At 45.2% G+C, this 25,276-nt stretch overlaps 2 protein-coding genes across 6 annotated transcripts in view; one reads left to right on the top strand and one right to left on the bottom strand.

Moving 5' to 3' along the window:
• LOC139536581 (rho guanine nucleotide exchange factor 25-like) overlaps positions 1–24,364 on the top strand; it is a 50,087-nt gene extending 25,723 nt beyond the window's left edge. Inside the window, exons 2-16 of one of the 2 annotated variants that reach the window (XM_071337222.1) lie at positions 4,587–4,927; positions 5,106–5,207; positions 10,553–10,680; positions 11,067–11,133; positions 11,366–11,469; positions 11,838–11,907; positions 12,919–13,008; positions 13,476–13,568; positions 14,146–14,196; positions 14,422–14,499; positions 14,755–14,946; positions 15,046–15,226; positions 20,531–20,733; positions 20,942–21,073; positions 23,073–24,364. In XM_071337222.1, the coding sequence (XP_071193323.1) occupies positions 4,587–4,927; positions 5,106–5,207; positions 10,553–10,680; positions 11,067–11,133; positions 11,366–11,469; positions 11,838–11,907; positions 12,919–13,008; positions 13,476–13,568; positions 14,146–14,196; positions 14,422–14,499; positions 14,755–14,946; positions 15,046–15,226; positions 20,531–20,733; positions 20,942–21,073; positions 23,073–23,189 (1,949 nt within the window). In that variant the 3' untranslated portion in view covers positions 23,190–24,364. The remainder of the gene's footprint in view (positions 1–4,586; positions 4,928–5,105; positions 5,208–10,552; positions 10,681–11,066; positions 11,134–11,365; positions 11,470–11,837; positions 11,908–12,918; positions 13,009–13,475; positions 13,569–14,145; positions 14,197–14,421; positions 14,500–14,754; positions 14,947–15,045; positions 15,227–20,530; positions 20,734–20,941; positions 21,074–23,072) is intronic. The other variant, XM_071337223.1, reaches the window with a different exon arrangement.
• Positions 16,094–19,876, bottom strand: LOC139536586 (putative nuclease HARBI1). 4 transcript variants are annotated; one of them, XM_071337231.1, is made up of 10 exons: positions 19,078–19,876; positions 18,814–18,990; positions 18,662–18,723; positions 18,493–18,579; positions 18,122–18,405; positions 18,007–18,042; positions 17,354–17,908; positions 17,169–17,284; positions 16,961–17,072; positions 16,094–16,866 (listed from the first exon to the last, which is right to left on the bottom strand). In XM_071337231.1, the coding sequence occupies exons 7-10, from the start codon at positions 17,823–17,825 to the stop codon at positions 16,496–16,498; spliced, it is 1,071 nt and encodes a 356-aa protein (XP_071193332.1). In that variant the 5' UTR covers positions 17,826–17,908; positions 18,007–18,042; positions 18,122–18,405; positions 18,493–18,579; positions 18,662–18,723; positions 18,814–18,990; positions 19,078–19,876; the 3' UTR covers positions 16,094–16,495. The 4 variants fall into 4 exon arrangements, with proteins under 4 accessions (XP_071193332.1, XP_071193333.1, XP_071193331.1 ...); XM_071337232.1 differs by having other exon boundaries at positions 18,007–18,405; XM_071337230.1 differs by having other exon boundaries at positions 17,354–18,042.
• Positions 24,365–25,276: the final 912 nt, after the last annotated feature.

Here is a 25,276-nt window from a genome sequence, read left to right as displayed (position 1 = left end):
TAGACAACCACCAGTCTCCACTCCATAGAGATACGACCCCCCCCCCCGGGAAAGTAGATCCGCACCCACGTAGAGATCCAGGAAGATGCATCACCCTGAGCGACAGGACATGCTCACTGCTCCATAAGAGCAGATAATGGGCCAGGTTCAGCAAAGAGAGAAACTCCATCCCTACTGCCTGTTTATGTGCACCACCACTGTCCTGTTATCGGACCTTACAAGGAGTCAACGCCCTTAGGCAAGACAGGGATACCATGAGCAACCGATGTCAGTGGTGAGATGCGTCCAGACTTGTAGCAATCACTCAGCTCTGAAACAGACACATACACAGAAGTCCCAGATGCACCACAGGTATCATAAAGGCCATCAGACCAAATAACTGCAGCCACAAGCAAAAAGGCACCGAGTGCCCCAGCTGAAACTGTGCCAGACAGAGCTGGAATGCGACCCTCTTTTGTTGCGACAAAAATGCATGCTTCAGAACCAAGTTCAGAAGAAGACCCAGATGCTGAGCTAGAGTCAAACAGCTTTTCTTGTGATTCACTATGAACCCCAGAGACTGAATACGGAAAACCAGCGTGGCAGTGTGGAGCTCCACCTGTTCCCTCAATTACAGCCAAACGTCCAGATAGGCCCCACCGGTGCCAAATCCGCTTCCACCACCATAGAAAAGTAATGACAGGGAAACTAAGCTTCCTGAAGCATTGGGATTTTTCAGATAATTACATTGAAATAGGTTCATTACTCCAGGCTTTGATCAGCACAGTATACGCTAGTGGCACCTGCTGGTCAAAAGTATTTAGAGCAGCCACATGATTATAGATGCTGTCCCACCAATACCAAAACAATCAGGTGGTTGTTCAAGGAAATTAAGCTTTGGACGTCATTGATCACGTGCTTCCGATAAAATGATACAGTCAGTCATCGGCACACTGCTTCGAAGTACACTGCTTAGCAATTTTTACACATATCTCGGAGCTCCAGCATCAAACGTAACATAACTGTAGAAAAGGTGCAAGGATTAGGGACAGCCCGAAAGGCAGGACCAGAAACTTGTAGGCCACACCCTCAAAATTAAACCGTTTGTGTGGAGGCTGTATAAATTATGACTAAATGAAAAAGCGCATCCTTCAGATCTATGGACGTGAACCAATCTTTGGTCAGGTTGGATGGGGAGTGTTGTTGCACAGCTATTTTCAGGTCTCTCCAGAGCCGTTTGATTTGGTTAGGGTCTGGCTGAGTCACTCAAGGACATTCAGAGACTTGTCCCGAAGCCACTCCTGCGTTGTCTTGGCTGTGTGCTTAGGGTCGTTTTCCTGTGGGAAGGTGGACCTTCGCCCCAGTCTGTGGTCCTGTGCGCTCTGGAGCAGCTATTCATCAAGGATCTCTCTGTACTTTGCTCCGTTCATCTTTCCCTCGATTCTGACTAGTCTCCCAGTCCCTGCCGCTGAAAAAATGTCCCCACAACATGATGTTGCCACCACCATCCTTCAACGTAGGGATGGTGCCAGGTTTCCTCTAGACATGACACTTGAAATTCAGGCCAAAGAGTTCAATCTTGGTTTCATCAGACCAGAGAATCTTGTTTCTCATGTTCTGAGAGTCCTTTAGGTGCCTTTTGGCAAACTCTGTCTGGCCACTCTACCATAAAGGCCTGATTGTTGGAGTCCTGCAGAGATGGTTGTACTTCTGGAAGGTTCTCCCATCTTCACAGAGGAACTCTAGAGCTCTGTCAGAGTGACCATCGGGTTCTTGGTCACCTCCCTGACCAAGGCCCTTTACCGAATGCTCAGTTTGGCCGGGCAGCCAGCTCTAGGAAGAGTCTGTGGTTCCAAACTTCTTTCATTTAAGAATGATGGAGGTCACTGTGTTCTTGGGGGCCTTTCAATGTTGCAGAAATGTTTTGGTACCCTTCCCCAGATCTGTTGCTCATCACAATCCTGTCTTGGAGTTCTACGTACAATTCCTTCGACCTCATGGCTTGGATTTGCTCTGACATTCACTGTCAACTGTGGGACCTTATATAGACAGGTGTGTGCCTTGGACTCCAATCAAGTTGTAGAAACATCTCAAGGATGATCAATGAAAACAGGATGCACCTGAGCTCAATTTTGAGTCTCATACCAAAGGGTCTGAATACTTATGTAAATAAGGTATTTATGCATTTTATTTTAAATACATTTTCAAAAAATTATAAAACCTGTTTTTGCTGTGTCATTATGGGCTATTGTGTGTAGATTGATGAGGAAAACAATTAATTTAATTAATTTTAGAATAAGGCTGTAATGTAGCAAAATGTGGAAAAAGGGAAGGGGTCTGAATACTTTCTGAATGCACGGTAAAAACATTTACAAAACATTTAGTTCTCAGCATCAACAAAACTCTATCCTGAATCTTGTTACGTGTGTTCAGGTGTGTTGCCCTATAATTGGCCACACATCTTAATGTGTGCTTGTTTCCTTTGAAATGGAGTCTGTTTGAAGAGACCAAAATTAATGTATGTGTAAAAGAACATTGTATTCTAGCTCCATCATGGTGACGCAGTGGACTACTTTCATGGATAGAAAACAGAAGATTATAGGTTTGAATCTCACTGATGTCATGTCACAATAAAAAATAAATGTGTTTGCATGATTAAAGCCTAAGGAAATTAATTTCCATGTGTCCTATCTGTGATTGGAGTAAAAAAAAGTTAACCGAAAATAAGCTAGCAGTGTTATTAAAACTCTTATTGAAATATTTAGTAAAAGTTTTAGGGAAGTTCAAAAGAAACTCAAAATAACCTACAGTTTCCATTCTCAGAGCATTAATAAAAGTAAAATGTTCTCAGAACCTCCCTGCAACCTAAAAATAATAGTTCCCTGAACAGATGAAATCTCCACTTCAAAAAACGTTCAGTTTTAACGGTCAGGAAACGTATGGCTTCATTCCCACAACCAATGTGAAACCAAAACATACATTTGCACAACTTCCAAGAAACTAAATGTGCTAGCTGGGTATAAATTAAAAGTGACCAGTACCAGAGAAATGGCCATGTTATTAACAGTGTTACCGCCAATGTGGTGTCTCCTAAAAATGGCTGTGTCAGACTTCTACAGAATATCTGTCTCAGCTTTTCTCTGGGCCCCTGATACCCCATTCTTATGATTACGGCTTAAATCAATGTGCTGACGGTACATAGTTAGAGTCTGGGAGGTGGCCAAAGTGGCAGCAAAGAGCCACAAAGAGCTTAAGCCACTGCTAAGATCAGCAGAACAAAATCAAACGTTAATGTTGGGGCTTCCTAATCAGAGCAGTGTGTTTGAGATCATACTATTTTCCATAGTCTAAAGGCTTAGTTAATGGAATTCATTCTGTGGTGTGAGTGAGTGACAGCACTTGTATTAGCCCACTAATGCAAAGTTGGGAGTACAGGAAACAATGGTTAGGATAGAATGTGTGATTAGGGCTGGCTTTGGCTGTCATGATTTACATCAGCTGCTTTTCCATCACTACAAGACAGACAGTGTCTCAGTCAGCTTGCTCTTGCTGACAGTGTGTTCTCTCAAGGCCTCATTCATCTCCCAAGAAAACTCTTCACTCTTGTCTTCCTCGCTCTCCTCTCAAACTATTTTACTTTGTGTTCATCCCTCCATCTCCTGCCTCTCAATTCCTCTCACTCTTTCTCACTCCTTTTCCCCTTTGTACCTCTTCCTTTCCTAGTTTTCAATGTCATTGAAATGTCTCACTGGAATCCAAATATACAGTGGGGTCAGCCAGTGTATACTATTCTGTAAACACCAGCTCCTTACCCCCTGAGAGAGAAGACAGGGTGGGCCGGGCTCAGCCCAGCACGGCATGAGTTTAAAACTCATATCCACACTCTCTTTGAGGACATATACAGTATGTGTTAACATAAACCTCCTCCAATATGTTTACCCCTTTCTCCCTGCAGACCCACTCCACACTCTTGTTCCTCCTCTTCCTGCCTCTCTCTCAGTGATGATATCACATCGGCAGGCTGACTCGATGGCTGTGTCAGCTGTCGCGTTTGAACTATTTTAGGACGTCTAATCAACAGCTCTCTCCATAGCTTAGTTTAGAATGCCTCCTACCCCCCCCCCCCCCCCTCCGCCTCCCACCACATACATACACACACACACACAGCACCGCTGTAGATAAACAGTGTCCGAGCCAAAGTATCTTGTTCTTTCTGTTTCTTTCTTTGTACTGTGAAGTGAGTTTCCACCTGTGGATTTGTTGATTAAATGTGGTTTATTTTGGCCTGGCATGTGACTCCCTGTGCTACATTGGTATAAATACTTTATCGGCTTAAAACAGATCATTTAAGCACATTTTTGTGAGGTGGAAAGGCAATATCCACATGAGAGCTCTGTGTGGGTTAGAAAGCAGTAATACCACAGCCTGGTTGCTGTGGTATTAAAAGCTGGTACTGGGAAATGGAGTACTGTTAATACATTAGTCTATAAATTCAAGGTATTCTAAGGAAGTAACCAATAGAAAAACCTGTGTTTAAATCAAGTCGGACTAAATTACCTCAATAACTGAATAACCAAAACCTCTCTCTCTCTCTGTATCCCCTGTAGAGTCGTACTCTGTGGCCGGCAGTGAGGGCAGTATCACTCCATCCGTAGGCTCCGTGGCCCCCCAGGCCTCTGGCATCTCCAGCCCCTGCTCTCCCTCCTCCCCTGGGGGGTCGCGGCACTCCGTCAGTGCCCTGAAGAAGTGGCTCACCAACCCCGTCCGCAAGCTGAGCGTGGGGGGAGGAGGAGGAGTGAAAGGAGGAGGGGGATGCAAGGAGGACAGGCAGGTCCACAGGCTGGATGGGAAGCATCCCTCTCCCCTCCTCCCTAACGGCCAAGCCATTGGAAGGCCTCTGGAGCAGGGGGAGAACTACACCATCCTCCTCTGCACTGATGTGGACTTGGTGAGGCATTACTCTACTATAGCCTTGGAATCCACACAGAGGTTTTATTAAAGATTGTGATAACATCACTTCAGGACAAACCCCTGACTCCAATGACTTAATATGAATGCCCAAGTAACATGAATAGGTTACGTGTGTGTGTGTGCGTGTGATATTGTCTATGTTGTGTGTTGTGCAGGGGAATGATGGCCTGGTGAGTCCAGCGGTGTACTCTCCAACACACCCTCTCTGTCACAGCTACCTATCTGACCTACTACAGGACAGGGATACACACAGTCTGGTAAGGATTACTCACATACACGCACAAACAGAGCAGACAGTGGACACTGCAGCCTTTTGTACCCCTGCACATTGATTCGGTACCGGTAACCCCTGTACACGGTGCCTTCGGAAAGTATTCAGACACCTTGACTTTTTCCACATTTTGTAACTGTACGTTACAGCCTTACCCTAACATTTATACACAATACCACATACTGACAAAGCATAAACAGGTTTCTAGAAATGTTTGCTAATTTGTTAAAAATAATAAACTGAAATTGCACATTTACATAAGTATTCAGACCCTTTACTCAGCACTTTGTTGAAGAACCTTTGGCAGTGTTTACGGCCATGATTCTTCTTGGGTACGACGCTACAAGCTTGGCACAACTGTATTTGGGGAGTTTCTCCTATTCTTCTTTGCAGATCCTCTCAAGCTCTGTCAGGTTGGATGGGGAGCGTTGCTGCACAGCTATTTTCAGGTTTCTCCAGAGATGTTCGATTGGGTTTTAAGTCCAGGCTCTGACTGAGCCACTCAAGGACATTCAGAGACTTGTCCCGAAGCCACTCCTGTGTTGTCTTGGCTGTGTGCTTAGTGTCATTGTCCTGTTGGAAGGTGAAACTTCATCCCAGTCTGAGGTCCTGAGCACTCTGGAGCCCTCGATCCTGCCGCTGAAAAACATCCCCACAGCATGATGCTGCCACCACCTTGCTTCACCATAGGGATGGTGCCAGGTTTCCTCCAGACGTGATGCTTGACATTTTCAGGCCAAAGAGTTCAATCTTTGTTTAAATCAGACAAGAGAATCTTGTTTCACATGGTCTGAGTCCTTTAGGTGCCTTTTGGCAAACTCCAAGCGGGCTGTCATGTGTCTTTTACTGAAGAGTGGCTTCCGTCTGGCCACTATACCATAAAGGCCTGATTGGTGGAGTGCTGCAGAGATAGTTGTCCTTCTGGAAGGTCTAGCGCTCTGTCAGAGTGACCATCGGGTTCCTGATCACCTCCCTGACCAAGGCCCTTCTTCCCAAATTGCTCAGTTTGGCTCGGAGGCCAGCTCTAGGAAGAGTCTTGGTTGTTCCAAACTTCTTCCATTTAAGAATGATGGAGGCCACTGTGTTCTTGGGGACCATCAATGCTGCAGAAATGTTTTGGTACCCTTCCCCAGATCTGTTTTTGCTCTGACATACACTGTCAACTGTGGGACATTTTATAGACAGGTGTGTGCCTTTCCAAATCATGCCCAATCAATTGAATTTACCACAGCTGGACTCCAATCAAGTTGTAGAAACATCTCAAGGATGACCAATGGAAACAGGATGCACCTGCTCTCAATTTTGAGTCTCATAGCAAAGGGTCTGAATACTTATGTAAATATGGTATTTCTGTTTTCTATTTTTTATCAATTTGCAAAAATTCTAACAGTCTGTTTTTGCTTTGTCATTATGGGGTATTGTGTGTAGATTGCTGATGATTCTTTAAAAATATATATATTTTAGAATAAGGCTGTGACGTAACAAAATGTGGAAAAGGTCAACGGGTCTGAATACTTTCCGAAGGCACTGTTATTGCAATTTTATTGCATTCCTTTAAAAAATATATTTTTTCATTTTAGTTTATTTATTAAATATTTTCTTAACTCTTCATAAAACTGCATTCTTGGTTAAGGGCTTGTAAGTAAGCATTTCACGGGAAGGTCTACACTTGTTGTTTACGGCACATGTGACAAATACAATTTGATTCGATTTGATTGTTAGAGCTCTGTACACAAAGGCTGATTCTGTGGCGATTTAGAGAACAAAGAGATATTACAGCTGTCAGAGCATTCATTTCCCTGTTAGTCAAACACTGGCACTGAGGCTGAAACAACTCCCTTTAAAACCCCTATCAATATTCAATAAGGAGAGAGTGGGGGGAGGTGGCGAAAGAGAGAAAGATGAGAGAGAGAGAAATAACAAAAGAAAGTAAGAGGGAGAAAGAGAGAAAGAGAATCCTGACCCACAGAGAAATTGGAGGAGAATTAACCATAAATAGATGTAAGGTCAGAAAACATCAAGTCTCTCCTCATGTAACCTGAGATACCGCTGTTGCTGGGCAACCGCTTATTGGTTAATGCAAAAATCCTGGAAATTAGAGCATTAACATTCAAACAGATCACATAAGCAATGCTAGAGTCATCAAACAAACCAGAGGAGTATGCTAAATTAGTACAGCTAATGTTTATAAAACATAAGTTTCCCCCGCAAATACATAGTCACTGGGAATGCTGTACAGTATATTCAGTGTATCTGGCAGTAACTCCAATTCACCCAAACATTACCTTCAAAGAACAACTTTGCCTTATCAGTTATTACACGCACATGCACACAAAAACACACAAATACACACACACTGTCACGCGGGACTAGGTGGGTGAAGGAATCAGACGCAGAGAGTTCCACTTGGGAAAAGTGCTCCTTTTACTATTGCACACAAAAAATGATAAGCCCAAACATACAGGGCGCAGAGAACAACTTGATAACCCAAAACACAGGGTGCCAAGTAAATAGTAAAATAATACACCTCTACCTAAAACACACACACGTAACATAAAGACAATCCTGCACAAAACAAGGGCGGGTCTACCTACTAAAAATAGGGAAGCTCATTAACCGAAAACAACAGAAACACAGGTGAAACTAATAAGACAAAACAAACAGACAAACGAAAAAGGGATCGGTGGCGGCTAGTAGGAAGGTGACGACGACCGCCGAGCACCGCCCGAACAGGCAGGGGAGCCAACTTCGGCGGAAGTCGTGACACACACGCTCTCGCCCTCAAACAATCAGGAAAAAAACTCACCACTTTAAATCTAAAGAACCTTTAAGAAAGCCCTGCGCAGTGGGATCAATCCTGTGGGATTTTCCAGGCTGCATCTGGAAGTGATCAAGCAGCGAGGCAGCAGATCAGCCCCGGACAGCCTACTGCGTCCACAGACTCACTGGGGAGCTGAAAACAGGGTCAGGGCTGGGGTTGGAGGGCTGGAGGGGTGGGTGGAGGGGGGTTAGTAGAGTAGAGGTCCGGGGAAGACTAAGACGTGGGTGTTAGAGAAAGAGCTACAGGGATGCTGGATATAACATGGTTAGGGAGCAGAGGTAGGGGTAGAGAGGGGTTGAGGGAGACGTGGGTAATGGGGGATAGAAGAGAAACCAGGGGAGGCTGTCAAGGGGAGGGAATAGGGAGGTAGAGGGGGACTGGAGGTCAGAACAGGGTGTATTGGGTGAGTCTAGGTCAGGCTTAGAGAGACTGGAGAATTCACGGAAAGGGGGGGGGGCTTGAGGAAGTGCTAGGGGGAATGGCCAGGCTGGAAATGTTCTCACTCCCTCCCCCCTCCTAACTCTTACTGAAACTCCAGCGTTTACACCTCATGACACATTCTAACCACTGAAACTCTCCATGAGGGTCAATAAATATGTAAATCTTTAGGACTCTTATCACAGCTCTGCCGTTGCCTTTACCTCCCCGGTCAGAAGAGATGACCCTGAGCTGAGCTGCCATGAATAGGCTACCTCACTAGGTCCATCAGGAGCTCTGCCATTCCTTTAACATAGCTTAGGTACTGGTGAATAGACCTACTGTCTGTGGGCTGCCTGGCGGTGGTAACATTAGGATATGAGGAAGCATGAGTCAGACGTGCTATGGCTATCATGGACATCAGCACCCATTTGTGTGTGTGTGTGTGTGGCGATTCAGGATCTTGTCATGATTGGGGGCTTTGTTGAGCCTAACCAGGCCTGGATTGGTCACTCAGGAGGTGAAAGTGATGGAAGGATAACTTAACCCAGCATTAAAAACAGGTCATAGAGAGGGAACGTGAGAGAGGAAGTAGGGGGACAAGACAAGGCCAGGAGAGAGAGAGAGAAAGAACTGATCCATAAATTGACTGAATGGGAGTGTTAGTGTAGTAGAGAGAGGGGTTGAGCGGTGGTGCAGATAAATACAGGGGTGGCTGAAGTCTTAGAAAGAGAAGATGATTCTTATTCCTATTCAGAGATTAGGCTGTATTTGAGGTGAAGACTTATTTATTCTTTGAAATACTACTCTCTTGCTATTTCAGCCTGCTATCACCTAGGCAAGAAAGAGAGAAAGGAAAAGAGATGGAAACGTGCTTATTGCTATCAGAGTACAGGGGATGTGGACTAAGTGTCACGGCAGGCAGTTTTTTCAGAGGGGATAAGTAGTGAGGAGTCTCCCTCCTAGAACAACCCAAACAGTGCTAGAGTTGTCCTGAGGAGAATCCCTCCTGGAACAGCCAACAGGGTGCTGGCCTTGTCCTGGGTAGTCTCCCTCCTGGAACAGCCAACAGGGTGCTGGCCTTGTCCTGGGTAGTCTCCCTCCTGGAACAGCCAACAGGGTGCTGGCCTTGTCCTGGGTAGTCTCCCTCTTGGAACAGCCAACAGGGTGCTGGCCTTGTCCTGGGTAGTCTCCCTCCTGGAACAGCCAACAGGGTGCTGGCCTTGTCCTGGGTAGTCTCCCTCTTGGAACAGCCAACAGGGTGCTGGCCTTGTCCTGAGGAGAATCCCTCCTGGAACAGCCAACAGGGTGCTAGCCTTGTCCTGGGTAGTCTCCCTCTTGGAACAGCCAACAGGGTGCTGGCCTTGTCCTGGGTAGTCTCCCTCCTGGAACAGCCAACAGGGTGCTGGCCTTGTCCTGGGTAGTCTCCCTCTTGGAACAGCCAACAGGGTGCTGGCCTTGTCCTGAGGAGAATCCCTCCTGGAACAGCCAACAGGGTGCTAGCCTTGTCCTGGGTAGTCTCCCTCTTGGAACAGCCAACAGGGTGCTGGCCTTGTCCTGGGTAGTCTCCCTCTTGGAACAGCCAACAGGGTGCTGGCCTTGTCCTGGGTAGTCTCCCTCTTGGAACAGCCAACAGGGTGCTGGCCTTGTCCTGGGTAGTCTCCCTCTTGGAACAGCCAACAGGGTGCTAGCCTTGTCCTGGGTAGTCTCCCTCTTGGAACAGCCAACAGGGTGCTTGCCTTGTCCTGGGTAGTCTCCCTCTTGGAACAGCCAACAGGGTGCTGGCCTTGTCCTGAGGAGAATCCCTCCTGGAACAGCCAACAGGGTGCTAGCCTTGTCCTGGGTAGTCTCCCTCTTGGAACAGCCAACAGGGTGCTGGCCTGGCCATGTCCTGAGGAGTCTCCCTACTTCCTCCCTCTACTTCCCATGGAAGTCTGCTTCCTAGATTAGGAGCTACCAGCCATAGGTCCAATTCATGAACTGTCTGTCAGGCCTGGACTCTATGCTCTCTCTGTATAGCAGACATATGCTTACAGTCAACAGACATGGAGTGGATACATGTATGAGCTCACCTCTCCACCCTCTTCTTTCAGAACCATCATTATTCTACTATTCTCCCAGGAGAAAAAGATGTCTCCTCCCTGATTGATGACTCGACCAGCCAATGGTCAGCCACCATGGACAGTGAGGAGGACAGGAGGAGTGCCTTAGAGAAGAGCATGTAGGTGGTTGTGACCTCCACGTGAACCCACAATGTGTCCAGTCTTATGGTCCCTATCCCATTAATGGACTGTCAGTTTTCCACCACAGCATAATGCAGCATCTAAGTGCTCCTGGTGCTGCAGTCATTACGTCCCTGGTAGTGTCCCAAATGGCAGCCTGTTCCCTAAGGGCCCTGGTCAAAAGTAGTGTACTATACAGGGAAAATGGTGCCAGTTGGGATGTAATTGTGTATGCTGTGTCCTGATGAGAGCTAACGGTGTGATGGTAGTGCTGGCTCCACTCTGGGAGAATCCCATCCCTCACTGTGATGAGAGAAGACACTGTTTAATGGCTGCCCTCTATTACTACAGCCAACTCATCTCTCTCTCTCTCTCTCTCTCTCAGATATGTGCTGACAGAGCTGATAGAGACAGAGAAGTTGTATGTGGACGACCTGGGCCTCATAGTAGAGGTGTGTGACAAATCGATCATGTGACATTTTTTATGCTGACCCCCTATCAGTTATTTTGTGATATAAAGTACAGTACACCTAAAGTCTCCTTTTTTTGTTGTTATGCCATAGAAGTTATTATGCTATTGTCTCAACCATATTACACAATGATGACTATAGCCAGATGCCCTCCTGTGAAGTAGCAGTATTTCCTGTCCTGAGGTAGGGTGTGTGTGTCTTCTACTCTGCCCAGGGCTACATGGCCAGCATGGCCAGTCAGGGGATCCCAGAGGACATGAAGGGCAAAGACAAGATAGTGTTCGGGAACATCCACCAGATCTATGACTGGCATAAAGAGTAGGTCTCACGCTCTTGGCTAAACGTGTGTGTGTGTGTGTGAATGTGAATACTGAGCGCTGTTTATGTGAAGAGCGTGTGTGGAGTGTGTGTGAGAGCTCACTGAGACTGGAGCATGTTCGTCAGCACGTATGATATAAGTCTGATGCTCTCACACTGAATCCACATGGCTGTGAGATATTTCCTGTGTGTGTGTGTGGTCTCGGGAAAACCTGTCGGATCTGTTTCTCTCGCTCCTTCTGTGTTTATCTGTTTCCATGTGTATAGTTGTGTGTGTGTGTATCTGTGTGTCTCTTCCCCTCTGTCTGTGTGTGTGTAGACGAGTGTATATTGGTGTTCAACCCTCCCCTCTGCACTGTGTGTCATAGCTATCTCCTGGGGGAGCTGGAGAAGTGTGTGTCTGAGCCCGACAGACTGGCCCAACTCTTCATCAAGCATGTGAGTCTGTGTGTGTGTGCATATGTGTGTTTGTGTGTGTATGTGCAAATGAGTGTGTGTTTGCATAAGTGTAACTCTTTGTTTGCGGACACACCATGACAACCTAGCCCCTTACATGGTCTTTGATTCTGTTTTCTTGTATTTGGAATGAAGTTCCAGGGTGTCCCTCTGTGTGTCTGGTAAGAAGTCCTGGTCTCTTCAGAGTACTGACTGTTTACTGTCCCTGTCTCTGGCTCACTGCCATCCAGATGTGTCTTGATCGTTCAGGCTGCCTGGAGGAGAGGAGAGGCGAAAGCCAGTAGAATAATAATAAGTGCAGGCATAATTATCCTACAGGGCTTTGTACTGTGCTACGGTCAGCTAACAGGTCCAGTTACAAAGAGCCATTGTTCAAACGCCAGGCTGTTTGTGAAACTGCAGAACCAAATGAGCCATAATGACAGATAAATGACATTCAATGCAAATAAACAGCTGTGTTTGTACTTAGTGCACACACAAACGTGCGCGCACACATGCACACACAAACAGCTGGGTTTGTGTGTGAAGGTCAGGATCTCACAGAAAAAATGAGGCCGAGTGAGAAGAGTAGGACCATGGCAGGAAATAGTCCATGCACACATACTTAAATTATTTTCTATAGACACACGCACACTCTCTCTCTCCCTCTCTCTCTTACTTCCCTGTCTCTCTCCCCCCTCTCTCCCTTCATTAGTCCAGCAAGTTTAATTAAGCAAGAGTGAATTAAACGATTCTTCCCAAGCTGCCAGAACCATTTAATAAGGCAAAGTTCCTGCTCTTATTTAACATATTTCAAAAGGGCCTGGAGGGGAAGGAGAACTGAGTCAAACTTAGAGGAATAAGAGGGCATCCATAATGGGGGAGACACTTAGCCTACACACCAACACACACACACAGACCTGCTCACACTAGCTCTCTCACACACAGGGACCACAGGCGCCACCATCTGGTATAGCTCTCTCATCATCTCTGTGTTTGTTTTTGGACCTCTAGGAGCGGCGTCTCCACATGTACGTAGTGTACTGTCAGAACAAGCCCAAGTCAGAGCACATTGTCTCAGAGTATATCGAGACCTACTTCGAGGTGAGTGACTCTTCACAGTACAACTACAAGGATAGTTTAAGAGCAGTTGAATCCCACTCAGGCATCATTCTAGCCTAATTCTTCTTATTTCTCTAACTCTGGTTTGGGTTGTTTGTATCTTAAGTGCTAATTATGTGTCTGTTTATGACTGAATCAAACCTGCCCTTAGTTCTGTATGTCTTCCCACTGGGCAGAGACGTCAGTTCAACGTCTAATTTTGATTTACATTTGGATTGAGTTGTCAACTAACTTGAATTCAATGTGAATTCAACCAAAAAAATACGTTTTCTGAAAATCCAATCAGTTTTCCATGTTGATTCAACATCACATACATTTTTTTGTTGTTGAAATGGCATTGAAACAACGTTAATTCAATCAATATTTGTTCAGTGGGTTCTGTGACTGACCCAAAGCTGCCCTTAGTTATGTGTGTGTCCTATGAGGAGCTAACCTGTCTGGTTCTGTAGGAGCTGAGGCAGCAGCTGGGCCACAGACTACAACTCAACGACCTGCTCATCAAACCAGTACAGAGGATCATGAAATACCAACTACTGCTCAAGGTGTGTGTGTGTGTGTGTGTGTGTGTGTGTGTGTGTGTGTGTGTGTGTGTGTGTGTGTGTGTGTGTGTGTGTGTGTGTGTGTGTGTGTGTGTGTGTGCGTGTGCGTGTGCGTGTGCGTGTGCGTGTGTGTGTGTATCTGCATGTGTACTTGTCTAAGCGCGTCCGCCTGTGTGCGTATACGTGTGTGTTTGAAATCCCTCTGGAATATGGAAAATAACTGGTATAATTAGCATGATGTCATCTAGCCCTAGCTGATTTGAGTCATCGTGTAATGGAGCTGTATTGAATGACTTGTCACTGGAAGACATGGAGAGAAAGAAAGGCAGGAAGAAAGACAAATTGTGAGTGACTGGAGAATAAGCAGCCTGCCCCCCAGCATTGTGGGAGCTTTTACTGTGATTTAGAGATGAATGTTGAAAGCTTTTGTCCCAAGAGTCCCAAGTCCTCTTATCAGCTCCCTAATCTCACAGTGGATAATATGTCACTCTTACATGAAACACAAGATACAGTACAGTCTCATTTTGTTCAGAAATCACTCCGAAACATTCAGTAACTATTCTCTGATTGGCTCCCTCAGGACTTCCTGAAGTACTACACCAAAGCAGGAAGGGATACCTCAGAGCTGGAGGTGAGAGTTCTCCCAAAACCATGGTACAAACAGTCATGGTCAAAACATTTCTAATACTTACTTGTGATATTACTGTGAACTGCACACACACACACAGAGTTCTCTCTCATGTACACAGCTCTGTTGGAGAACGAGAAAAAAAATACTGTTTTAAGTTGCAAACCATAATTGTCTATCCCACACCATCTCTTTCTCTCTCCACCCCTCCTCTTCTCTCACCCACAGAGAGCGGTGGAGGTGATGTGTTTCGTGCCCAAGCGCTGTAATGATATGATGAATGTGGGCAGGCTGCAGGGCTTTGAGGTGAGATAGACACCAGACGCTGTTCTCCATGTGATGTTGTGTTTTCTAGTACAGTTGGCAAGCATGTATGAGATTACTGAAAACAGGTGGAAACCATTTTGATTACATTACTTGTCAAACAAAAACATTATACATGATGAGTACAAAAAAGTATGTAAATGTATTCACTCACTACTGTAAGTCGCTCTGGAAAAGTGTGTCTGCTAAATGACTCAAATGAGTGTTTTTCTTTCTATCTTATGGGGTCTCTCTCAGGGGAAGATCACAGCCCAGGGGAAGCTGCTCCAGCAGGACACCTTTACAGTCAGTGAGCAGGACAGCAGCTTCCTGTCCCGCGCCAAGGAGAGGCGTGTCTTCCTGTTTGAACAGCTGGTCATTATCAGTGAGCCAATCGACAGGAAAAAGGGCTTCTCTCTGCCAGGGTACACCTTTAAAAACAGCATCAAGGTGAGAATGACAGTACTGTGTGTGTTTGTGTGCGTGTTTGTGTGCGTGTGTGTGTGCGTGTGCGTGTGTGTGTGACCCTTGTCTCTCTCTCTACTGCAGCTCAGTTGTCTGGGTGTGGAGGACCACTGTGAGGAGGACCCATGTCGTCTGGTCCTGACGTCCCGCGGGCCCGATGGGAGCGTGACGCGCTTCATCCTACAGGCATCGTCCTCTGAGACGCGGAGTGCCTGGGCCAACGACGTGGTCCAGATCCTGGAGACACAGAGGAACTTCCTCAACGGTACTGCTGCTGACAGCTGAACCCAGGGCCATATACATCATGTGTTCCAAATGACATCCTATTCCCTATTTAGTGTACTACTTTTTTCTCTGATGTTTACACACACAAGTATACAAAACATTTCCATGACAGACTGACCAGGGGCCTGTTGCACAAAACTAGGATAAGGGATTAAGCCAGGATATCTTGGTGATCCTGGCTCAATTGATCCGTAATCCGGTTGCACTAAAGATGGATAGGGGGCAGGAGGATATGTTATGGTATAAATTACCATGGAGATTTATTCTGTGGAGCTAGCCTGCTCCAGACCAGGCTAAATTCCAGGATCTATTTAATCTCATCCCTAATGTCAGTCAGCAGTCACCACAAATGGAAACCAATAGTTATTTCACTGCTCACTATACATTGTTATCACATATAACTAGACCCACTGTTATTATTTAAACGTTTGTGATCATTAATTTCAATGATTTTGGATAAAAAATGATTTTTAGATGATGTTGCTATCATTAGATAATTTACAGTTTCCCATAGACTATAAGGCTATATATAAAATGATAGAATATTAGGGCCACAGAGGGGAAAAAAACACAAGTCATAATATTGTAACCAGTTGTTTTAAAGGAGGACAGTTGTTAAAATGACAGATGTGGGGCATTTCGTGAAATTGTACTTCAGTATGGTTTCATAAACAAAGACATGCTGATGTGCCAGAATATTAAGTATCACATTGTCATAAGTATCAAAACTGTAAAAACAATATGTAGCTTTTCTGCAGAAAGAACCAGCCTCATAAATTTATGACTTTATCCTTTTTCTTCAGTGTGGCCCTAGTACTCTGTCATATAAACAAATACACATTCCATATGAATATAAAAACACAATGTGTAACATTATGTTCCTTTATTGAATAAGGACAAAACAAAGCAGGTAAACCATCAGCTCCTTTCGAAACTGAAGTCACAGTGACTCTACAAGATGGAAAGCACAGAATCCAAGCATATTATACAAAATGATACATACACATTCAAAGGTCTGTATATAACACACCCTGCATGTCTGCACACTAAAATAAATGCAGGACAAATCCATACACATCAACTGAACAGACAAATGAATGGATGCAGTAGCCTCCCTGCAGCCTTGTATTACACACAGTATACCGCACAAACATCATAAGAGGCCAAATTCGTCAAAAAACGAACCCAAAAAAACCCAAATTCCTCTGCCACCGCAGGACATATTTAACCAAAATTGAAAGCACACATACTAACTAAAATAATTCAACACATATTGGTCCCTCAGCAGCCGACCACTGTCGTCATCAGGGAAGATTGCCGGATTGTCCCAGTCCATGGCTGGTGGCACTCTGGGGGCCCTCTCCTTCCTCAGGCAGGCCACATTGTGGAGGACAGCACAAGCCACAGTAATATCACATGCCCTAACAGGGCTGACCCTTAATTTGTGAAGGCAGTGAAAGCGTGCCTTCAGGAGGCCAAAGGTCATTTCAACTCTGGCCCTGGTCCTGGCATGGGCATGGTTGTAGGCCTGCTGTGCTTCCTGGGGGTCTGTGAAAGGTGTCAGGAGAAAAGGCTGGCAGCCATACCCCCTGTCTCCCAGCAACACACCAGAGAATTCACCTGTCAACACAAAATCTCATCATTACTACCTCATAAACACAGTGATATTCTTGACACAGCCATGATGGTTATAAATAGGGGTTGTGTGGCTTACCTTGTGATAGGCACTGATAGATTTCAGAGGCCCGAAAGATTCTGGAGTCATGGACTGAGCCAGGCCATTTTGCCACAACATTGCTGATCACACAGTCAGCATTGCAGACCATCTGAAATCATAAGATGAGGAATATTACACCAATCAATGCACATCACTGGCAATGCAGAGTGTTCGTCAATGGACAATATCAAAAAGTTATGTTCACCTGAACATTAATGCTGTGAAAGGATTTCCTATTCACAAAATCGGCCTCATGGGCACCTGAGGGGGCTTTTATCCTTATGTGTGTGCAGTCCACTGCACCAATGACATTGGGGAAACCTGTCACACAAAGTAATGAGTATCCTACTATGTGTTAACAGTTGTCCTGTAATTTGTAGATCCTCTTACCTGCAATCCTATAGAACTCCTCTTTGATGTCACAGAGTCTTCTGTGGCCAGGGAAGGAGATGAAGACATCTGCTAATGCTTTGATAGCCAGACACACACTCCTTATTGTGCGGCAAATTGTGGCCTTGTTCAGCTGTTCTGCATCCCCCACTGAGTACAGGAAGGCTCCACTAGCAAAAAAGCGCAAGGCCACACAAACCATTTGCTCCACACTCAGTGCATGGCTCCGTGCAGTGCGGTGCTTAATCCTGGGACCCAGTAGTCTGCATAGATACCTGATGCCATCTGCAGAAAACCTGTATCTTTCATATAGATGGTCATCAGGGAAGGCCAGTGGGTCCAACCGGTCCCTGAAGACCCTTTCTCGCCTGAAGGCTCTCCTCAGCACAAGTGCTTCTTCATCCACCACATCTCGCACGAATGGGCATGCCATTGTCAGAGCAGAAAGGAACACACAATTTTGGGCCTTCATATAGGCTAGTGGCCACACCTGGTGCTGGGGGGGTGGGCAAAAGAGGGCGATGCCTTATAACGATGACTTGGTTGTACTGATTGCTGGGAAAATAAAAAAAACCTTAGAAAGATGCCACCGTCCTGTGTGCTCACAATAAGAGCTCATATGTCATGGCTCACTTGACTTTACGAGAATATACCTAATTTTTATTTTGAGCTGTGTCATCTTCTTGGAGCTGGGGGAGGAAAGAAAAATAATGATTAATACATTTGTGTTACAGTTAGCATACAGTGTACATTGAAGGCATATCTCACCTCCCTCTCAAGTTTTTTTATTTCAAGGTCCAGTTTCCTAATTGTCCTCTTTTTTATTTCGGACTCCAGTGCAAGATTTTCCATCTTTTTCTTCTTGTACTGAATGTCTATGTCTGCCAGTTCTATTTGGCGCCGGAGGTGGTTGCCATACAACTTTCTGATAGCTTGTGAGCTCTGTGAACACAATACAATTAGCGCAGCTGGAATTTGGCAGGATGTGGTGTCCTTTTATTAATACGCACTATGTTGCCAGGCTGGTTTTCCCACTGTATAGCATCTGGGTCCTGTAAAAGAAATTAGATTTTTTGATTTTGATGAGGACTCCTCACCATTGTAGAGTAAATAGTACTTTCACAGTCTTAACATGATACCTCATGCCTTCTGGAATCCAGAGAGATGGTCTCCTCCTCATCATCGTCTCCATCATGTGCTGTTGCTGCTGCACTGGGGCCTTCACCCTATCACATTTAATCGGATTCATATTGAAGTTAGTAGACAAGACATGCCAGGCCTACAGTATGCCTTTGATGGAGTACTCACTGGATCAGCATCGTCTGGTGCTTGTGCTGGTGGCTCTAACAGGAACACAGTGCTGCCAGACACTGCAAGGCAATAGGTAAACCAAAGTCAGACAGTCCAAATTGATTCAATATGAATGTGGTTGTATCCCATGTAGAGATGGAAGGACATACCTTGAATGAAGCGGGTGGCATCTTGGGAGGAACCTATGCTCGTCTCTTTCCCCCCAGGGATCCCCTCTAAGACGGGCCTGCCTTTATTTAGCTCCAAGGCCATGTCCTCTGCTGGGGTAAGGTCAGCCTTTGGTGACCCACCACCCGTGCCTTGTCTGTGGGTATTCTTTTTCACTGCTAAAACAGTACAGACAATGTGTGAGCAGGCACCTTCTGGGTACAATATATGCTTGTGCTTTGTTAAATATTAGTCAGGGACCATACCATTCTGCAGAATGTTCTTGTATTTGATTTTGACCTGCTGCCATGTCCGTTTTGGCCCGTTCATGTTTAATCTACACACACACACACACACACACACACACATTTAATGGAGTCACACTGCAAAAAATTACTTGGTATTTTTGTCTTGTTTTCAGTAAAAATATCAAAAAATTTATCATAGCTTTATACAGTGTGATGGAGTTACTTTACACAATTTCACTCATATCTGCAGTGCATTTCAATTAAAAATTTAACCGTTTCATAATTACAGTACAACTGCATTTTTGGAGATGTGAATTAAATATTTGAATTGTAATTGTGATGTTTCAGCGGAGCGGTGAGTGTGTAATTGTGCACTACTTACGCATTCAGGCGGTCTGCAATACTTTGCCACGCTTTTTCTCTTTGCTTTATCACTGTGGCCGTGTTGCCTTTCTTCTTAATTATATATTTTACCTCCTCGTATGCCTCCATGAGGATTTGTGCTTCCGACGGGGAAAAGTACGCGGCTCTAGTTGCCATGGTAAATCAGTTAATCTGTGATCTGTGGCGGGGTCTATTTGAGTGAGCCGTGAGCGCGCACCTATCCAGGATTGGTTTCACCTGGCTTAATGAATCCGTGTCTGCTCATCCTGGCTTGGTCTTTGTGCAACCAATTAAGCCTGGACGCACATGTTTTGGCTTCATTGAGCTCAGCTGAGTCATTTATCCCGGATGTCTTAATTCTACTTTTGTGCAACAGGCCCCAGGTGAATCCAGTTGAAAGCTAGGACCCCTTATTGATGTCACTTGTTAAATCCACTTCAATGAGTGTAGATGAAGGGGAAGAGACGGGTTAAAGAAGGATTTTAAGCCTTCTTAAACAAGCGAGACATGGATTGTGTATGTGTGCCATTCAGAGTGAATGGGCAAGAAAAACGATTAAAGTGCCTTTGAACGGGGTATGGTAGTAGGTGCCAGGCGCACTGGTTTGAGTGTCAAGAACTGCAACGCTGCTTAGTTTTTCACACTCAACAGTTTCCCGTGTGTATCAATAATGGTCACCCACCCAAAGGACATCAAGCAAACTTGACACAACTGTGGGTAGCATTGGAGTCAACACAGGCCAGCATCCATGTGGAACCCCTTAAGTCCATGCCCCGATGAATTGAGGTTGTTCTGAGGGTAAAAGTGGGTGCAGCTCAATATTAGGAAGGTGTTCCTAATGTTTTATACACTCAGTGTATGTTTGAAAATATGATGAAACATTTCAGGATATTTTTAAGCTGTGTTTATTAAGTATTTGCAATAGGGGAGCAACACTATCAATTGATTGATTCTGCCGTATGGATACATTTATTGATGCTCAATAAACAAATAAATAGTACCATTTGTTAAGTGTCAACTGCATGATTGTGTCTCACTTCTCCCTACAACTAACCTCCTGTCTTCCCCCATCTCCTGTGGTCCATAGCTCTCCAGTCTCCTATAGAGTACCAGCGCAGGGAGTCCAACAGCCTGGGACGAGCCATGAGGGCACCCGTGGCAACGACCTCTGACCTGCGACCCCACTCCTCGGCCTCCATTGACCGCCACCGGCTACCTTACCTGCACTCCTACAACACCTCTCTGCCCTCCCTGCACCTGCCCAGCCAGAGACCCACTGCAGACACACAGGTAGGCACTAATTTAAAAAACTGCATCCCAAATGGCACCCTATTCCCTACATAGTAGGGAACCGGAGCCCTATTGAATAGGGTGCCATTTGGGACGCTGTCCACAGAAAGTGAATATACAATAGTGTTAGTAGCTACTGGTACGAATATATTTAATCTAATTATTTCTCTCCCTCTCTGTACATCTTTCTCTTATTACCCCCTCTTAGTCCCCACTGTACCTTAGCCCTGCAACACCCCGTCCCTCTCACCTCCCTCTGAAGCTCACCTTGTCCCAAGAGGCCAGGCACTGCCAGGGGGTGTCCAACGGCCTGTGCCCCCCTACCCAGCACAGCTTACAGGTATTCAACCACACTGCAGAGAAATGCATTAAGAACCCACTGACTCCAACAGTCGCAGTATAGCAGTGATATAGTATCTTGCAGGTTCTGATAAGTCACAACTGCTATCCACATTGACAAATCCTTTTTTGAGAGCGACCACACATTTCTACAGAAATATAATCAAAGCATGATTTACAGTACGGGAAAGTCTGAGTTAACTTAGGCCTCACTGCCATTTGGGCTCCTGAGTGGCGCAGCAGTCTAAGCCACTGCATCTCAGTGTTAGAGGTGTCATTAAAAACCCTGGTTCGATTCCAGGTTGTATCACAACTGGCTGTGATTGGGAGTCCCATAGGGCAGTGCACAATTGGCCCAGTGTTGCTGGGGTAGGCCGTCATTGTAAATAAGAATTTGTTCTTAACTGACTTGCCTAGTTAAATAAAATAAAAAAATGGGCCGGATCTGTCATTAACCTCCCATAAACTCTCATCACTACAGATCAGTGACTAGTTTAGTTTATAAATAGCTCTTCTACGGTTAGGATGAGGGGAATAACTGTGAACTCAGCTCTTTCCCAGGTTCTTTACTGTTTTATCATATTATTCCCCTGGCCATTGGCCCGGGGTGTCGTGGTTGCCAGTGCTAGAGGGAAATGACTGGGCCAGTCCTATCCTCTGTCCTCTGGAGATATCCTGTTGTTGTTCCCAGCTGGGGTTACACTACTAACTGCACCCTGGCTGGCTGTCATATTGATCTGTGGTCAGTTCCTAGAAATACTATAGAAACCATAAAGATAGCTGTCAAGTCCCACTGATCCCAAGTCAGAATACTCTGAGGATGACTTCATCTTCATCTTCAATCTGATCCCTAGTCAGTTTTGGATAGGCTCAGGGGTTAAAAACATTCCTTTGTCCCAATGTTCTCCAGTCAGTTCCCAGGGATAACTAGCCCAGTGCCCTGACTGGTGGTTTATCTTATTTAGCCAGACTCTCCATTAAAAGGAGGAAATGGGTTTGATTTCAGGGCTCTTATCAGAGAGGCTTGTCATGCATGTTTCCACACTTCATTTAGTTCCTCCTCTCTCTCTGGTAGATGCAGACAGGGGGATAGGGTACTTTAGTGTAGTCCTGTCAGTGGGTTGAGGAGGGCTATTTCAAACTGTTCTTTGTGTTTGGAAAGAGATGTATGCTACAATAGATATAGAGTAGGTGAGAGGACTGATAGCATTGTGTGAAGGCTGAGTGAGTTCAAACTGTTTGGTCACCCTCTCTTCCTGTCTCCATCCAGGCTTGATGTAAGAATAGGAACTTGCTTTATAACCATTCAACATACAATCACCTTTGTCTTTCCTCTTTGCAAGGCTAGGTAGGGTTTCAATTTATCTGTGTCTCTCCATCTCTTTCTCTCTGAGATTAAGAGCTCAGCTCACTGTGGGGATATGCAGGTGGTCCAGGAAACAAAGGAACTCTGAATCCACTAGAAATAATTTAACTTTAAAGTATATTCCAATAACTTCCTTAACCCCCTCAGCGACAGTAAGGAAGGTATTGCCAGGGCACAAGTCAACATTTTCCAACTTCCTCCTATACACAATATACAGGCCTCCGTGTAACAGATTTTTTTATTGAACCTTTATTGAACTAGGTAAATCAGTTAAGAACTAATTCTTATTAACAATGACGGCCTGCCCCGGCCAAACCCAGATGACGCTGGGCCAATTGTGCACCGCCCTATGGGACTCCCAATCACAGCCGGACGTGATGCAGCCTGGATACGAACCAGGGACTGCAGTGACAGCTCTTGCACTGCGATACAGTGCCTTAGACCGCTGCACCACTCGGGAGCAGATACAGAGTTTCAATCGGAATATGACTCAGAGACTGGACAGCTGTGCAAACGGAATATGTAATAAAGGCTTTGATATAAAAGTTGACATATTAGGCCTCTTGCCCCAGGTATGACTCCACTATGTGTATGTAACTGAACACGCTGCCTCTGTCTACCCCGGTCTTCTCAGGGTGGTACTGACTGTTACCATGGAGCCATGCCGGGGGAGGGAGGGGCTTACGCATCGCATCGCTCAGGCAACCTGGATCAGCTAACTGAACTCTCTCTGCATGAGCATGAGTGCTGATAACCTTTGACTTCACAGCCTGAAAGAAGGGGTGTAGGGTGAAGTTGCCCCTAGACGCTGATCTTAGGTCAGTTTAGAATTTTCTCCAGGTTAGGTTTGGGGGATGAGGAAGCTGATCCTAGATCTGTACCTAGTGTAACCTTCACTCCAGAGCGAATGAGGGGCAGGCTGATAGAGCCCTGGTTAACCTGGCTCCACTTAGGACAGGCAGGGGCCTGGGGCGGGGTTACTTCACAGTTTCACTATCACAACTCTTGTGATTACCCTAATAACATTATGATTACTATGGTATCTCTAGCTTCTAATTAGGATTTTTTTGTTGGTATTTCTGTCATCATATTACATTTTCTACTATTTTGAAACCTGTACTTACTGTTGTGATGCGAGAAGTGAAGCAGAAATGCAGCCCTCTGGTGTTTCTGTGAGAGAAAAGGAAAAGTAACCAATGGACTCAGTGTGTTTGTGTGTGCATGTTGGTATGTGTGTGACTGGTGGAATGCATCTGCGTTGCAACGGTTGCTATTCACACTGCAAACCATTTCTACAGTACAGTACAACTCATATGGTGACATTCTTAACGCCATTTGTTTTCGTATAGAAATAGACATTTGGGAACAACCACTTAAGTCGCCAGCCCTTTCATGTTGCTTTTTCTTAAACACGGGGACCATATTACCATTATGCTACTGCTAAGTGTGACAGATTTTATCACAACACGGAAAGTAAAACAGCAGTGGGGAGGTAATGCCATATCTATTCTGTCCCTCTTCCTAAATAGCTATCCTCCTATTCTGAATTCATCCTCACCACCATTTCATAAAGTAGCCTTTGGGTCAAGAGTGTTGACATTGTGGGCCGGAGATATATTTGAGCTTGATTGTGGGACTGAATTTGTCCAGGGCTTGAGCAGTCATGATTGTCTACTCTATCCATTATTTCTGTGTTGCTCGGTATGCATACTTTTCCCTTCATTTAAGGGGCCACTTTAACCCTGCCATTGTTCCAACGTTATCTGAAGAAAACACACATAAACTCATACAAAGCCCACTCCAAACTCTGAAGGAGAGAGAGGAAAAGGGAACACCGAGAGGGCGTGCTCATCTGTCAGTGTCATCATGAATGTAAATAATCTGCTGTGGGATCATATCAATAAAAAACATTTATGAAACACTGTGCTGCTGTTTCTCCCCCCATCATACTTCTGGTCTTGGTCATGTTATAAGACTGCCAAAAAGGAACTGATTGTGAGATGACTTGAATATCCTGGAAATTCCCAGAATGACCATTTCCTTCACGTAGCCAACACTAACTGTTGCCTTTGAGATGAATATTTCCACCACACAAGAACAATACAAAAGTCAACAATAGCACCACTAAGAGTAATTCAATTTATCCAGTAAAAAACGAAACAATAACGTTCCACATCCATTGGTGATTTGCTTAGCGTCCATGCGGTTCATCTTGCCTACCTAACAGGCTTTGGGAGGGTATTGGAAAAATACTACAGGTATTTTACTTCCTCAAATGGTGAGTTGAGGGACAACTTTAAATGCTCAAAATAGGGCACTTGGTGATAGATGGCTACCTGATAGAAGATGCTCACGCACATGTTCAAATATATTGTCAACGGTAATTGACAACAGTTGACAAAATGGCTAAACAATCATTTGAGTTATCATTACTTGTCACGTTGTAGAAGTGATTGGAGACAGGCGTAGGAATACGTAATAGGGAGTTTCAATACTCCACCCAAAAATACAACATGCTATGAAAAGGCACGGGGACGAATCCCAAAACAAACACATATACAAAAACACAGGGATGTATCCCAAACAAACGAGCAGGTACAAAAGAGCAGGTACAACCTCTAATAAATACACAGGATGAGACCCGTAATAACAATGCACAGGACGAGACCCCTAATAACAATGCACAGGACGAGACCCCTAATAACGAGTACACAAAACACGCAGGGCCAAAGCCGAAACAAAGTACAGGTACTCAAAAGACCAACGGACCTGGGAACAATAACCGAACAAAACAATGGTGAACAGAGGGCACATATATACAATTGCTAATCAGGGGGA

Source organism: Salvelinus alpinus, chromosome 12, assembly GCF_045679555.1.
Source record: "Salvelinus alpinus chromosome 12, SLU_Salpinus.1, whole genome shotgun sequence".
Classification (NCBI taxonomy): Eukaryota; Metazoa; Chordata; class Actinopteri; order Salmoniformes; family Salmonidae; genus Salvelinus; species Salvelinus alpinus.
This window is presented reverse-complemented; position numbering and strand designations above follow the sequence as displayed.